We start from the raw sequence: 16,717 nt of genomic DNA on the forward strand, positions 1-16,717 counted from the left end.
CACTTCCTGCTTAACTGCAAACACTAGCTCACGTTACCTCATTGTATGTGACGTGAATGCAGCAGTGACTTTTTGGGAGTGGCGAAGCAAGCATTGTGAGCGCAGGCGTATGTGCACATAGATGCATTATGCAAAAAAGGTAAGGCGTGCAGACAGGACACAAGATAAGAGAAATGGACAACACGAACGCCGGAGAAACCTGCATGAGAAACCTGCCAGGTTCGTGTTGGCCACTTCTCTTCTCTTGTTTCCTGTCTGCACACCTCACCTTTTTTGCATAATGAATCTTGAGCAACTAGCTCAGCTTTCTGTCATCCTAAGCACATAGATGCACGTTCAACTATTCACACCTCTGACGGACATATAATCATCAGATCGTCCTAAATACGCGGCTGACGTGACCTACACTGCCGCGGAGAGCTTCATCTGAGTCTACCAGTAAACATGTTCTTTGTGTTTTGTAAGTGTCTTTTGACTAGTAAATTTTATTCGTAATTTGCCTCTCCGAGCCACAGCGCTGTGAACAGGAAACATCCCTCTACTTTTACTCAGCGAGACGCAGACGCCACAACCGGATGAAGTATCAAAGAAGCTAGATACACATGTTATACATGTGCGACTGTAATGCGATTGCACTGTCAAGATTACAGCGCCTGCAAGACCAGCTCGCGTTACGAGCCACATTAAAGTCCTTGTGTGGACACATATCGTGCGCTGGATTAAGAGTCGGCCCACCATGTCCCCACCTTTGATTGCACAGCCTCCGAGAACTGCCCAGTTTTGATCGATCATCTCCTCGATATGCCCAGTCTACTATTGCACAGACTCCGAGATTGGCCCAGCATTTACTGTGTTAACAGTGGAATCAGCCAAATTTACTATTACGCTCTCTCAGGATCGTCCATATTAGCAACAAATCGACCAACACACAGAAAGAAAATCCATGGCGGGAATGGGAGGGTGGGGGAGTGGTCGAAAAGGAACTTTCGCTTTAATGTGCCTTCGCTGTACATCACGTACAGGTGGCATTGGGACTGATTAGGTAGCTATCCCAGCGGACTGCTAGTGACCTCCTTCGTTATGTTTCTGCGCGGAAAGCTCACCGACCATTGAATGACGCATGCTACCGCAGTGCGGAAGCTGGAAACAGGAGATACGTGCGGTGCTTGGTCGATGCCATCCGATGGCTCTCTGCGTCTGCTAGGCTGGCTCCTAGTGTGGCCCGGACTGCTGCTGATGGGCCTCACCATCCCGGACTGCCGTCAGCCACACTTCCGCAAGTGGTTCCCCGTCACTTTTGTGGTAGCCATCATCTGGGTCGGGCTGCTCTCCTACTTCAGCGTCTGGATGGTTACTGTGATCGGTGAGTGGATCCACGTGATTACCTTGCCTTGAGCGAATACGCGATTTTCTTCAATAATATTGGTGATGATAATTTCAGCAAGACTATTGACAACTTTGAATGTACAAAGAGAAAGTGTGAGCGAACAAGTAAGAATCAATCAATCAATCAATCAATCAATCAATCAATCAATCAATCAACAATCAATCAATCAATCAATCAATCAATCAATCAATCAATCAATCAATCAATCAATCAATCAATCAATCAATCAATCAATCAATCAATCAATCAATGTTCATGCATCACTATACTGTCGACACTTTACCTATTAAACTCTATGGTACTAACGTTGCAAAAAAGTAGTAGTGTTAGCTTACGGGCCCTTTAATCATCTCTCAAAATCTTGCGCAGGTATGTTTCCTAGACAGGCAGAACTGGCCACGACGGCGAAGTTTGTTGAGGTTCATCGAGGTTATCATGTCACTGCTCCGTGTTATGCGTAAAAGGGCATTTCTTTGTTACTAAAGCAGATTAACCAATCAGGGCAAGCTCAGTGCCGTTTCAGAAAACATTTCACAGTACACAGCTAGGTGAACAAATTTGTCATCCACTTAAGGCGTCAAAATTTGATTGATCACTAGATATAAAACGTGCACTAATAGGGCCGACTAGACAAACGTCTAGTCCAAAAAGTCACAACCGAATTGTTATTTTACGTATTTCCTGCTTCATTATTTCAGAGACAGAGCCGACACATTTGTCCTTCCGCGCCGGTTTGCCCGACATAGTCAATTTTACTGAGCCACACTGAAAGTGCAACTGTCATCGTCGCCTATTTATGTAGGTCGTGCAACTCCGTGCTTCGTAAAGAGTGGGAACGGTTTGATGCATTCCGGTAATTGACAGTTGTGAGTCAATAACGAAAAAAAAAAAAAAGATCATAAATATGTTATTGTACGAAGAGGCAACCTTGTTCTTCCATGTTTTCAAGCACTTTTTTCTGTCAGTTCTGTCCCCCTTCTTTTGTGTATACAAACACTCCTTTCTGTCAGTTTTATCGTTGCCAGATGTGTTCTGTACTTCAATGCTAACTACTTTGCCATTTTTGTGCAGGAGACACCTTTGCAATTCCGGAGACCATTTCAGGAATCACACTTCTGGCTATCGGCACGAGTATGCCGGAGGCGATAACTAGCGTCATCGTTGCCAGAAACGGTAAATAAGCAGCTTCCCATTTGGTTCTCCGTTCTATCCGACATCTTTTTGCAATGGCTTCTGAAGATGTCCCTATTGCTCTTTCTCACTTCAGTACCCTGAGGAGAACATTGTGCGAGACATAGAGATAAGGACCCCCTGGCTACAAAATTTTGCTAGCTCATGTCGCATTGTTTATTTCCACCTTCCATAAATATGCTGGTGCTCAAAAATTTTCAGTTGTAAGCGACAGAATTATTCCAAGTTAACACGAGAAAATGGGCGAAAAGTATAGATTTAATGTGGTATATTGTTGATATCCGTAAAAATCGGGGACCGTATTTTATGACGATGCTTAAAATGCAAATACAAATGCACTTAAATATAGATGCAATCAGAAAGCCGCGCTACAGCTGTCGCCGACATCGGCCACACTGCCAGATAAATGATAATAAAGAAATAGATTTGGGGAAAAAGAATATTTGCACGAATCCTGAACAGCCCGAGGTGCGAAAGAACTTCCTATGCTTCTAATAACGGGCCTTATGGTACAGCATCAATAGTACATGTAACGATTTATGGCGAACACAATGTTATTGACGTTTGAGTCGTAACGATTATTTCAGTAAGGGGGGATCGTACATCACAGGAACAGGCCTTGACTTGTATACCTAATCGCTTATGCCTTTGAGCGAACTCCGAAAGGGAAAGCCTATACAAGGTGTTTATTCTTGTTTCGGCAAGTATTCAGTGAGATTAGCATTTGCGGTGGGGGTTAAGTTGCAGCCCGGCACCTTTCTTGCGCTGAACGTGTAAATACTTTTGCTTTGTAATTTAAAAGTTACAGCTAACCACAACTGCAGACGACGGCGGAAACAGCACAAGACTATGCAAGCGTCGATCAGAGCTTCACGTGACCTTACGTGTTCCTTATCGCAACTACGTCGTAACGTTCTTTGTGCGCACGCGCACACACAAAAGTAGAAATAAAAGGGAATTGGGCAAGCGTAAATAAAGCGGTGTAGTCGGCACGGGGATCACCGCTAAAGGAAAGAAAAATACGCCAGAGAAAATTCTTGCGGCTGTAGTTCTCCAATCTGAATACCGGTTTAAGCAAGAAGCGTAGCTCCTACGAAAATATCTATAAAAATAGCCCCACCTATGAGACACGGAAGTGAAGGAGTCATGCGTCCTGTTACGTAACTTCTATCTGTATTAAAATGAACAATCGCACTGCGCTCGCTCGCTCGCTCGCTCGCTTTCTCCTTCTTTTTTTTTTTGAGACCTGCTATTCGAGTTCTGCAACGTTTTGCAGTGTTACGTGTAAAGCTCGTGGTATAAGAAGTGGCGGACATAAAATTTATCGTATTAAAAAGGGAAATCCAAATAACCTCCATGTAGGAGGTGCTTCAGATAATTCTGTATCCAGTGAAATAGTAAGAATAACACCACGTGGCACACGTCCCTGATGTATGCCATTGTAAGTGGAGCTTCCGGAGTTGTGGAGAACGGCGCTATAGAACACAACACGTGGTATGTACAATGCGCAGATCTCTTGCATATCGCACTTATACTGTGGCGCGACAGCACCACAGTATAAGTGCGATCAGTACGATGAGAGACGTGCAGCGAATTCTCTCAGCCACCATGTTGGACCTTATAGAGCAAGCGGCAGTTTCAGTTTCAGTTTCAGTTTCAGTTTATTCGTCATTCGAAAAACAATGAGTAAACAACAAATAGTATGCAGACGAGGGTCCCAAAGTCAATGACTGCAACGGGACCCTCGGTTCTAAAAAGAAAAAAAAAAAAGAGATGTTCATTCAGCATTAAAAAATCCTGAATCACGAGGCACCACGCACTCGATTTTCTAGGGACACACCACAGTGCCACAGTACGCTGAGAGGCGGGCAGCTAATTTCAGCCAGCATACGCATTTCGTAATTTCCGTCTTCCCTGTTGCGTAGAAGATGCTCGTGGTCACTTTTTATAATTGTTGCTATGCGACGTGGCTAACAAGCCAGACGTCTCAAAGCACTGGCTTGCACGGGGCAAACTTGTAAGAGTGTTTTATTCCACCTCTTTAGGCATGCGTCAGTGACCTAGTGGTTAGAGCACCGGGCTCGAAATCAACCATCGGACACGTAATTTCTTTATGTATATATACGTTTATCGTGTGGCACGACGCTCATTAATTGTGGGAGCGCGGCGTTTTGACGTCACTCTGCGCCTGCTTTGTCTACGTAGTGCTAAGATAGATTATAAACATCTACAAGCAGCAGAAAGAAGCCAACAAAGCTTGATTCAATGAAATGTGTTGCCATGACCGAATATTGCTGCAAGTCAAAGATGCATTTATTCAGGGGCGGGTGCTCTATACTGGACAGGGGGAACATTTGTTTTTCCCGTCTGTATAGCCTACACTCATGAACCCATGGAACATCGCAAGAAGCGCTGTTTGCTCTGTGCCTTTCTTGCAGGTGACGTTGCATGTACTGGACAGTACGCTTGAAACATTGTACACGCATCAGTATGATTCTTGGCCAATATAACGCGGTAATACTAGCAGGTGGAGGATGGAACATTCCGCACTACAAGAGTAGCACTTCACCTAAATATTACTAAGGAAAAAAGGGTGCACTTGCTATTTGCTAACAGTGTTTTTATTATTCCCGGAGGCCATTCGTGCGCTTTGTGTTGATCGAAGAGTACAGTTAAGAGGAAGCTTTAGCTCGGGTGCTCCTATCTAAATACATGTAAAAGGAGAATTCGTTTTTCTCGGCAACCACTGCACCAAATTTGACGAGGTTTGTTGCTTTTAAAAGAAAAACTTAAAATCTAGTGACTGTTGGTTTCGAATTTTTGATTTAGATCGTTAATCTTTTATTAAAATTTGACAAATATCGCAAATTTTCAAAAAAAGAAACTATAAAGTTTACAACTCTGTAACACTAAAACGAAAAATGATAATACAATTCTTTTAGTTGCATGTAATAGCATATCTAAAGCGGACAAAATTGATATGCTATACATGAATCTAAAAAAAATGTAGTAATTTGGAAATACATCTTTTGCAGAACCCTTGTAAACAACGTAACAAATTCACGTAAGATATAAAATGACATATCAAATCTGTCCGCTTTCAATGGTCTAATGGATGCCGTTTACAGAACCGCGATATCAGTTTTTGATGCAGAGTTATGAATTCGTAAACTTCGTCCTTCTATTTTTTTCGAACTTCCGAATTTTTGAAAATCCTTTTAACAAAATTCAAGCCCTAAATCGAAATTCCACTTCCAACAGTCACTAGAATTTAACTTTCTCTCTCAAATGCAACAAACTTCACTAAAATCGGTCCAGGGGTTATCTCAGAAAAACGTTTTTGCGTTTTACATGTATTTGAATAGGCCGCGTCGGAGTTAGCTGCACGCTAGTACAATCGTGTTTCAGTCCTTCCTGACTGCGCGCACTTTCAATGTATTTGACCGTGACTATTTGATCGTGGAAGTATTTGATCGTGAAAGTATTTGACCGTGAGAGTATTTGACCGTGAAAGACGCCCTGAGAGTGCGGTGTCTCGTGTTTTGCACTTGCAGGGCTGGGCAACATGGCCCTGTGCAACCTGCTGGGCAGCAACGTCTTTGACATCCTCTTCTGCCTGGGCGCACCGTGGTTGGTCAAGGCGGCCTTCTTCTCGCCCGATCAGCACAGAGTGCTCTTCAGCAGCGCCGGCGTCAGCTTCAGCGCCGCTGTACTTCTGACGCTTGTTCTGCTGCTCTACCTATTCCTGGCAGGGTTCAGCTGGAAGCTCGACCTTCGCATCGGAATCGCGTGTTCGCTGCTGTACGCCGCGTACATCGTGTTCGCCTGCATGTACGAGATGAATGTGTTTGGCGTCGTCAACACCTTCGTGTGCTTGTAGAGGCTACGCATACCCGTCGAAATGTGCATAGTATATAGCATGTATTCTAATCGGCAGTTTACGCTGACGCCTTTGAAAAGGGCAGTATATATGAATGCCAGGCCACAGTCTCGAGTGCAGTATTACCATGTACTTCTATTTGACGCGGGGGCCAGGTGGCTTATCAAAGGAGGAAAGCGAAGCAGGGGGATGGGGGATGAAGGCAGCGATCTACAGAGAACATAAGATGATAGGCTGACGTGGTAAGCAGTGTTTCGGTTTGAGTATTCTGCTATCCGCAACGAAACCGTTATCAAGTTTATCCAGCGTGGTGCAGTGCGCCGTTCTTTGCACACTGTAATCAGAACATCGCAATCGCGAATGTGTTTGTTAATGTGTTCGGACCGCACAGTGTTACGTTTGCGGGTGCATAGGCGCGGGGACAAGGGAAATGTTTCGGTGTCAGTGCACTACGTGAAATTCTTGCATTCCATGTCAGCACTTATCCGAGAAACCGTAGCGAAGCGTTCAACACTCCTTCCCCCCCCCCCAATTGAAGTCGCGTGGATTCTTATAATACAATATAGCACCCTAATGTATAAGAGTTACAGTAGAGTGGTATTTTAACTTCATGGTCATCATCACGAACATAGTGGATGGTGCATTGCCCGCCTGCTTTCACGAATGTCGTTTATATTGTTTAGTTTAAATTGAGAACGTATATATTTAAAACATTATTTTTGCTAATTTCGTGGAATTAGATGATTTACTAGAAGAAATAATTAATGTGAAAGATCCTGTTTGTCTTTTTGTTGCTGTTAATGTCGTGCTGAAACGCCGGCGCCTGTATAAGCCAGTTGGAATTCATGAGTTTCAATGTATTTTATCGTACTTGTGCCGTTGTGGTTCAGTAAATGTTCTTAAAACTTGCTGAGGTTATATTTTTGCCTCTTTTAAAATACATCTTACTTCATATATTTAACGATAAATGAATTAACTGCGCACGAACAAACACCGTGAAAATACATGGTGCGGGAACCTCATGGAGAGGCGTCACCCTCGGTCACACAGCGACACCCGCTTGTGCGGCAACCTACTTTGGTCCAGAAACCAAATAGTCCTTAAAATTATTTTTGTCGGCGCCTGTTCGTTTGTCGATTTCAGCCAGGCATGCACAGGAACGTGTCACTTAGGCAATGCCCTGTGAAACACGTCGTTGGATGCTGTCGAAATTCATGCGTAGCGCTCCTGCGTTTTTTTTTTTGCCTTTTTTTGTTAGACACTCACCTTTGAGCAAAAAATCTGACTTTGCGACTTTCCTTCAAAATGACAAATCTGAAAAGCCTTACTACATGATTAGCCCTACCCGCCACTACGGCGCCCACCGCGGCTGTTCAGTGAGGTTGCAGGTTCGATTCCTACGGTGGCGCCGATCCGCAGCCCTCCGCTACGTTGTCCTTCATATCTGAGTGCGCAGTTTCCGGAGGCCAAAACCCCACATTTAATTTTTAGTTAATTCTCCCAGCTAATACTGGATAGTATGGAAGCCAATAGGCTACCTTGCGCGCTAGTAATGCTCTCATAGAATAAGTTCGAATGGTGCTAGAATACTGAATATTCCGAAGCGCACACGAATATTAGAGAAAACGACATTCGAATATCGAATGAAATATTGAATATTTTCCTATTTCTAAACGAATTTAAATATAAGCTTTGCATGGAGACCACTTGATAAAAAAAATAAAAAAAAACAAGGAACAAATAGAGAGTTCTTTAAATATTTGATTTATGAACGGTGGTGCCCTTCGCAACTGGACGCCCAGTCAACTTATGAGAAATGAGTTCTTTCAAGTACATCGGAAGCGTCATGACATTGACAGTAGTGAAACTATGGAACAATGCAGGAACAGATGAACGCAGATTGTTTTGTTCGTTGAAGGAGGCAGGCCCTGATATTACAACACCTCACATCATCTTGAAGGTATGCAAACACTGCGAAGCTGGCCGAATAATAAATTGCTTTATCTAAAGACAACACACTTCTATGCAAGCCGTCTAAAGTGAGGCATGCTTTCTCGCTCAATAAGTGAAAATTATTCAGCAGAAGTTACCATCCCTGTATTTTCACTCAGCATAAATAAAAAGAAATGTTCCGGGGTTTTAAGTGCCGAAGCCACGATCTGATTATGAGGCACGCCGTAGTGGGGGCTCAGAATTAATTTGAACCACCTGGGGTCCCATAACGTGCACCCAAATGCACGGGCGCTTTTGCATTTCACCCCAATCGAAATGCGACCGCCGGTATCGAAATTTGATCCCGTGCCATCGTGCTTGGCAACGCAACACCGTTAAGCCACAACGGCGGGTTTCAGGATGCCTCTTCGTAACAACCACCACTCTTCCGCAACAAAACCATTCGGAACAGTCATCAGTGGCATCCGTCTCTCTCATTTCGAGAGAGTCCGAAATATTGTTCGGCGTCTCAAATATTTGAATAAAAATGAAAGCTCCCTCCAAAATTATTGAATCAAACACCAAGTGCTATTCTTTTCCTGCTAAAGATTTAGAATATTCTCACGTCCCTAAAAGTACCGTGCGCCTAAAAAACCGCGTCAAATAAAATAAAGTAAATACGCGGGAAGGGGACACACACACAAGAAAAAAGAAGGTAAGATACCACACATGATTTATTGTGGGAGAGAGAAAAACCTGTGTATTTGAATAAAAGCGACGTGTTCCCTTGGTCGGCAGTTTCTCTTTCCTTTTCTTCCTTTCTTTCTTTCTTTCTTTCTTTCTTTCTTTCTTTCTTTCTTTCTTTCTTCCTCTCTGTCTTTCTTTTGCAGTGTAAGTCACTCCGAGACAAGGCCCACGGTTTCCTGGAATGATGTATTTTGAAAAAAAAAAAAAGTGAACAGTATGACGGAGACGCAGTAATTGTGCATTCTGCGATAGCAACGAGCGACGTGCGTACAGCGATTGCCAAAGCGACACTTGGCGCCCTCTTCGCCGCCTATGCGCGCGCGCAGTTCAACCAGGCGGGAGAGGGCGCGTGAAGGCCGACAAAGAAGGGAGGCGCATGCGCAGTACGCCTAGTATTGAACCCTAGACACCGCCGTCAACACGGCCACGAGTGAGCGCAGTGATGCGGTTTAGTTGCGCTCCTCCACATAGTCCCTAGAATTTTGCTCTCAACATCACGTTAGTAGTTCGGGGTATTCCAAAAAAAAAAAAAAAAACTACAGCGCTCACGAAGAGCGATAGAGACGGATACGAAACGCCCGTATGCAAGTGGTGTATCGCATGAAAGGGTTGCGTCTTAGCGTATTTTGTAGTCGTCTAACTTCAATTCATGGGAACTGGCAAGATTGGATGACAGTATAGGCTCTATCGTGTAACATAAGATGCTCGTTAATACAATTAAATGATATTTGAGAGGTCTGTATTAGTTATTTGACTTGAAGAGGGTAAGCAACTTGCCCGTCCAGCAGGGAGGATAATACAGTAAAAAAAAAAAATCCATTTAATGCTCATGATTCCCACTGTAGCTGAGAGATTGGACCACCGCATTTCCGTTTGCTGCGTCAGAGCGAAACTCTACGTACCAGCCAGCCATACGTCCAAAACTTCGTTCCATAAACCGGTACGCTCCACTGCTGCAGTTGATTAAAGATAGGTACGTGTCAAATCTATATGAAGACACTTATTTCTTCTTGTTTAGCGGTTAGCGTGTAGACGTCGAGCGTCATTCGGATTCAAATTTCGAAGTTCAAGAATATTAACAAATAGTGATGTTGTTGTTTCATGCTTGACGTACTTTAAACGGTGCACGAAAACAAATAGTGCCTAAAACAACAAACTTCATTGAAGCAACTGCATCATATGTTTTTGTATGTAACGTGTCCTATAACTTTTTAAATTTACAGCATGTGACCTGAATGTAAATATCTATATATAGCAAAACTTATCTTAACTAAGCGCATTGCAAAATAATATGAGATGCGTAAGACGGCTACGATTAGTGTTCCATAGAGTCGCATTGGTCTGGAAAGAACCACCGTGGGCAAGAAAAGAAAAAGTAAAATTGCTTCTACACCTTCAATTAAAAGTCTAGCAAGCTTAAATGGAAGCCTTTCTCCTTCAGGTGCGCTGATTGCATTCTTCATTGTTGTCGCGATTTCTAAGTAAGCGCAAAAAAGGATGGCAGCTGTATAACTGCGAACTTCGGCACGCTTCGCAAGTCTGCAGGTACTTCCATACTTAAGTATGCCGTACGCACTAATTAAAAAAACAGTATAGAAGAGAATGCATTGCGATGGCTTCTGTTGCCAAATTTGTCTCTCAGGAAGGAAAGGAAATTGAGCCGCACAATTAGCATTCTGTCAGTGGCATAGGCAGAAAGATGGCAGAGTGAGAGAGATATCTTGAGGTTAAATCGCTGCCGAAATTCCCACTTTGCCACGTGTATACATGCACCGCTTATTGGTGCGGTTGTGGAGAACACATGCCGGCATTGCTACCAGGATGCGCAACGGCTTTTCCTTTATGAATTCAAACAGAAGTGTCTGATTGGGACTCGGCTGTACTGTATACACTGCAGTCCGCCCTATATACACTGCATGGTGCGGTCACGGAGGGACGCTTGTGTATGTTAGAGACCAACCGGAAATGACTGCGGTTTGGGCAACGTGAACATTCCGGACGCGCGAGGCACCAGACATAAAGAGGTGCAAGAGGAACGTGCATGTATGACAGACGAATAGCACGCAACAACGTGCTCCCAAATTCGCTCAACCGTACACCATTCCGCACTACATTCGGGTGGATGGCTTGGCCGACGTCTTAAGAAACGTACGTAAATCTTCAATCTACACGCATGCTCGTCACTCATTGGCTGATCCGAGGGGGAATTTGGTCGTGTGACACCTTCGCGCCAAAGATGGCGCTTGCTCGAACAGCAGTGAAGCGGGGGCGCGAGGTCTATAGCTGCAGCCGCAGATCGGAAGCATTTTAATTTGTTGTGCTTGTGATTTTTACTATGGAGAACCAGCGCTGGAGTTTTCACGACGCCTGCAGCGCCACCCTGGTGGTCAGAAGGTGCACAATGCAGCCGCGCCCGCGGAAGAAAATTGCTGCTGGTAGCGGCGTTGCGTGCGCTGAAAGTCGAAGGAAAACAAAAGGACGCCGACGCTACTGTTGCGTATACAAGTGTCACAACTACGTCGGAATGAGGGAGGATGCATCCATGTATCCTTCTGCGTCTTTCCATCTAAACCATACGAACAAAAACGGAGGCGGCATTGGATCCAAGCAGTCAGGCGAGCGGAGTAAGTTCCCGTCTTGTCGCCCTGTCAAGCGGTGTCGGGCTGGTTTCTAAATCAAATTTCGCGTGTGTGCTTGGTTTATTCGATAGTGAAGGCGGTCAGCCGTGGCAGCCAGTACCAAACAGCAGAATCTGCAGTCGGCATTTCGTCGGAAACAAAATGAGCAATAGCATGCACCATCCGGCATATGTACCAACCATTTTTCCTTCGCAATACCACTGCCAAGTTCCTTTCAATGCCACCACACCAAGCGAACGATACGAAAGGTAAATAGTTTCGATTCATTGCCAAGAATTATGTGGCAGGTAAGCTGCCTTGTAATACGAGTTGCGCGCGCATACTGCCGGCGCACGCACGACTAAGCCGCCTATGTGTTTTTAAATATGCGCATGCGGATGAGGACTCGGCGCTGAGATGCATCCGGTAAATTTATGTAATAAGTGCTAAATGTAGCCAGGGTTGTTACGGATCAAGCAGCGGAGCACTCAAACCTTTGCTTGCCCGAGTCAGCTGATGCGACAAAGCTTTCTGTGGCGAAGTAACATCAGAATTTCTTATGTCTAGCCAGAGAAGTATGGAATGTCTTCAGGCCAAGTAATACTTCCGAAACCATAGCGCAGCAAGACCGGCACCGTAGCTACTAGATTTGCGAGGCAGGCTGTCACACAAGCATGGGAACGGCACACGGCGCAACCGTTAAATAAACGCACGGGCTCGCCGCGACATACTGTGAAAAATATATCAAGCTTAAAAAGCTTCTTTCGTCATTTCTTCACTTGATGGCGTTAGCTTCTTTACGAAAACTGTCCACTTGAAGCGGCGCGAAAACGGAAACATGCGAACCATATGTGCGAACTATGAAACGGCTGCGGACATGTCGTCTGGTCGAGCGTCTGGAATATGCCGTGTTTCGTCGCCAGGGCGGCGTGCAACGCACTCTTTTCGACGCGCCGCCTATCCAGCGCTGGTTCCCCATATAACTATTCAGCACTGACGCTAATGGTCATGGAAGGCAGGTGTAGCCTTCCTAACCTCATCAGCGCGTGCCATTGTCTACGGAAAAGAAAAGACGTAGTGAACGAAGTAGCGTTGCGTTCACATGAGCGACGGAAGTATTATTTCAAATCGTCTACTTTGTGCTTTTTTTTGTGTGTGCCGTGGTTGGCGCGTGCATTGCAAACGACCAATCTATCACTTACACGTGCATTCTTATGAAACGTGTCCGATCACCGCATCTTGCATAAGCAATTTTATGTTTTCTGTGTACGCGGTTCATGGCCACGAAGTGGTGCACGACAGTCCTTTCCAGCTTTCAGAAGTGACCATATGATAAGCATCCCGATAAGTTTTATTGCCTTCATTCGCCGACATTTGTCATGTGCTTCTGCGTGCGAGCTGTTTTGTCGGCTGCGATGCGCCGTGGTTGCGCGACGTCCAAATGCTCGTGTTTTTGCTGTTAGTGTGTTCGCAAGGTAGAAATCATATGATATTTATGTGCGATGCGCCACAGTGGTGCTGGGCGTAAAAGTGCTCGCTTTGTGCGACGTGGGTGTGCTCAGAAGGAAGCCATAAATAAGCGTTGCCGACCGCGTTTCATGTACACAGCCCCACATATAAGCTCTATCAAAGTGGGCATTTTCTGCCACGTTGTGCGTATCGTTTGTTTCAAAAGTTGTTACTGCACTTTTGAAGATACTTCTATCGGTGAGGGAAATCTGGGGAATAGCTTAAAAATTACGTTTGTTAAGGCATAAAGCGCGGTCGTGAAGTGTGGACACCCCTGAGAGCGCTGTAATGTCATGACTGCAAATTTCTGGCAGGGTTCGTTTTGGTTATGTGAACGTTGGTGTGAAGAGCAAAAATTTAGGAAATGCACGAAGTAAAAAACTTTATATTTTGGGATGCAAGCGGCTTGCATAAACAGGAACCCAAATTGCTTGGTTTTTGTTTATGCCCGAGCACATAAGCTATTTGTGCGCAAACCAAAGCAATGGCAGATGAACATACTGTAATGTGGGAAGACGCAGATGAGAAGCTATATACAAGTGTATATACAAATCAGTAAGCTGCACTCGTTGTTGCCTCAAAACATGGCTCGTACCCACGAGGGGGATTGGCCACACTGGATGGATCGAAACGTACCCCCAACAACAAACCAAAAGGCGTAAAGGCGAACATTAAGAATGAATCATTTGGCTACTAACTGATAACACAGATTTTGAGAGGACCTATACATAAACTAAATAAAAAAATAAAAAAAAATATGAAAAATTAAACAAATTGAATTACTTGGCCGAAAGGCAACAGCACGTGCTAGCCTCAAATCGTCGTCGTCTTCACAGCACTGGCCTCTTCTTCAGCGTAAATACTGGTCCGTAGCACTACAACGGACGACATAAGCGCCGTCCCGGAGCAAATAAAGACCGGGATTAAAAGCAATGTCGTAGGCATTGAGCCTACTGAGGTGCACACCATCACTGGATGCCAGAGTAGAGGGTGACGTAGAACTTACGGGATCAATTTCGTAAGTCCTTGGCATCACATAGCTTAGCACCTGGTTGGGCCTCGTGCGTTGGGAAAGGAGCTTCTCTGAAAGTCCGACAGGACAAAAGCGTGACACAGGAGACGAGCGCGCCACGAGAATACTGTGCGTCACGGTGGCGGGTGTTGTACAGACGCTGCTGTGTGGTTTGCAAGTCGGTCAGTCGAGAACGGGCAAGCTGGTGTGCATGGCCGGCCAGGGCGATGGCGTCGTGCACATACTCGCTTGTTGAGGTGGTAGCAAGAAGTGCAGTATCAAGCGGCAAGGTCGGTTTGCGACCATACAATATACAAAATGGAGAAAATTCGGCTGTGTCATGACGAGTAGAAATATAGGCAAGCGGGGCGTAAGGAAGGGCAGCGTCCCAGTGATAGTGGTCCTTCGAAACGTACATGGACAACATATCTGTGAGGGTATGGTCAGGCCTTTGGTTTGATGATAGTATGAGGTGTTCAGCTGGTGTTCAGTGCATTTTAACACGAATGTCATTTCATGACATTCATGTTATAGCATGATTGGCACATATGTTATGAATGAATATCGTGGCCCCTCTGTATGTCAAACCGTGACATGTATAACATGAATGTCATGACGTGAATGACAAAACAATTACAAATCATGTCGCGCATGCATGGATAGCATGATGGCATGACATTATCACCACGACAAGAACTTATGCCGACCCAGTGTAATGAGTTGTCTACTCATTTGGGCCGATGGCTTGTTTGGGCCGAATCTCGTGTTCGTGATGCCCATTGCATCGTCATTCCGACTTCGCTGCATGCGCTCGAGCCATGTGGCACGCGTAAGAAGATACCAGCATCTCGGCAGCAGAACACCGGGTGGTGGTTTTGCTCATTCAAACGGTGATCGGAAAGCAAGTTTCCCACAAGCGTTGGCATGCGAACGACGGATAGCAACGCTCCGCCTCCTCGTTCCTCCCTAAGCTCGTACCGTACTTTCACTGCCCTTGTCGTCGTTACGAGACCGCTTAATCAAACATTGAGGCCTGCTCGTTCTTTGTGAACATAGTGCCCGATTATGTGAAGGATTGTCCAAGTATGTGAAATAGCTATAAAAGGAGACACGCTTCACGTTGTGCTAGAGTTTCACCGTCACTACGCCCGTTTGTGTCCTTCAAGTGATACCACGTGTTGCTGCCCGTGAGCATTTAGTGTCTGCGTTTCTTACCCACCTCGCACCTCCACGCCGCTCGTTCACATGAATTAGATCGTTCGTGGAAATCATGCAATCTTCGTACCATCCTCGTCGTCTTGTTTCCGTCGTAACAGACTCTCGCTTTCATTCTAGTTCAGTAAAGCGTAAGTTGTCGAATGGCCTTGTCGATTATTTCGCCTACACAGCTCAAAGTTTCGAGTATAGAATACCAGCGTTGAAATACTGAACGCATCTACACTGCTTTCTACGCTAGTGAGATGAACTTCATGGCTCATCGCTGTTTCGTGTTACTCTGTCGTCATACATAGCGACTGAATTTGGAGTCATGGGTTCCGAAGCTCGTTTTTACTTGAGCCTTTCGATCAAGTGAACAAGTGAAATCGTAGTCTTCAACAGCCAATTTAGTGAATAAACAGCACCAACCTGTTAGCTACAAGACCGATTCCTGCACGCTGCGGGTCAATCGGAGTGTGCGCGGAAGCTGCGTATAATGCATTACTTCAGTTACGCCAATAATCACGCAGCTCTGCCCACTGCACGTATTTAGGTCGCTGACAGACACAGTGGAAGATGTTGCACATATGAATCTGTCATTCATCACCCGTAATGTGAATGACGCCAACCAACATGAGCGTATCACTCGGAACCATACGACAGTACAAGTGTGAACGAACCTTTAGCGCAGTGACACCATTTCAGCTCGTTTTGCATGATGCTCTTGTTTGCAGGTTTCTTGCCCATATATAACAGGCTTTCTATTTTACGAATTCACAGGTCTCGTAAGATTTACGGTACTATTGAAGGCACAGTACATACACTTACACTGAAGGAGGTATCTGTACATGTAGAGCAGAGACAACTCATTGGAAAAGTTAAAACATATAAAGATAAAAATACACCGAATCAAGTGTTTTCACTTTATGCTATATTAAGCAGACAATACATACGCATTCGCAACCATGCCATAAGCACGAGGGGTGAGAAGGAGAGTTATTGCTTTCAACTATATTCTGACACTAAATATGCACCATCTTCATATCAGAGTGATGGAAAGGGGTGCTTATGCGTAGCCATGCTGTTCTAGCGTGCCTGCAGGAATACAGAAGTGCCTGGGGGCATGGTATTGTTCATGTAAATGAGTATGAACACATAAAGAAAGCAGCTCATACTAAGGTGACCGATATGTACGAGCATTTCTTGCTTTCACTGTACTGAATTACAACAGCTTTGATACCCCT

General features: G+C 44.9%; 1 protein-coding gene across 1 annotated transcript in view; it reads left to right on the top strand.

Annotated features, from left to right (window-relative positions):
• Window positions 1–7,368, top strand: part of LOC126541959 (sodium/potassium/calcium exchanger 5-like) — an 81,395-nt gene extending 74,027 nt beyond the window's left edge. Inside the window, exons 10-12 of the mRNA XM_050188930.2 lie at window positions 1,133–1,363; window positions 2,459–2,560; window positions 6,133–7,368. Coding sequence (XP_050044887.1) covers window positions 1,133–1,363; window positions 2,459–2,560; window positions 6,133–6,458 — 659 coding nt within the window. The 3' untranslated portion in view covers window positions 6,459–7,368. The remainder of the gene's footprint in view (window positions 1–1,132; window positions 1,364–2,458; window positions 2,561–6,132) is intronic.
• Window positions 7,369–16,717: the final 9,349 nt, after the last annotated feature.

Source organism: Dermacentor andersoni, chromosome 2 (assembly GCF_023375885.2).
Source record: "Dermacentor andersoni chromosome 2, qqDerAnde1_hic_scaffold, whole genome shotgun sequence".
Taxonomy (NCBI): domain Eukaryota; kingdom Metazoa; phylum Arthropoda; class Arachnida; order Ixodida; family Ixodidae; genus Dermacentor; species Dermacentor andersoni.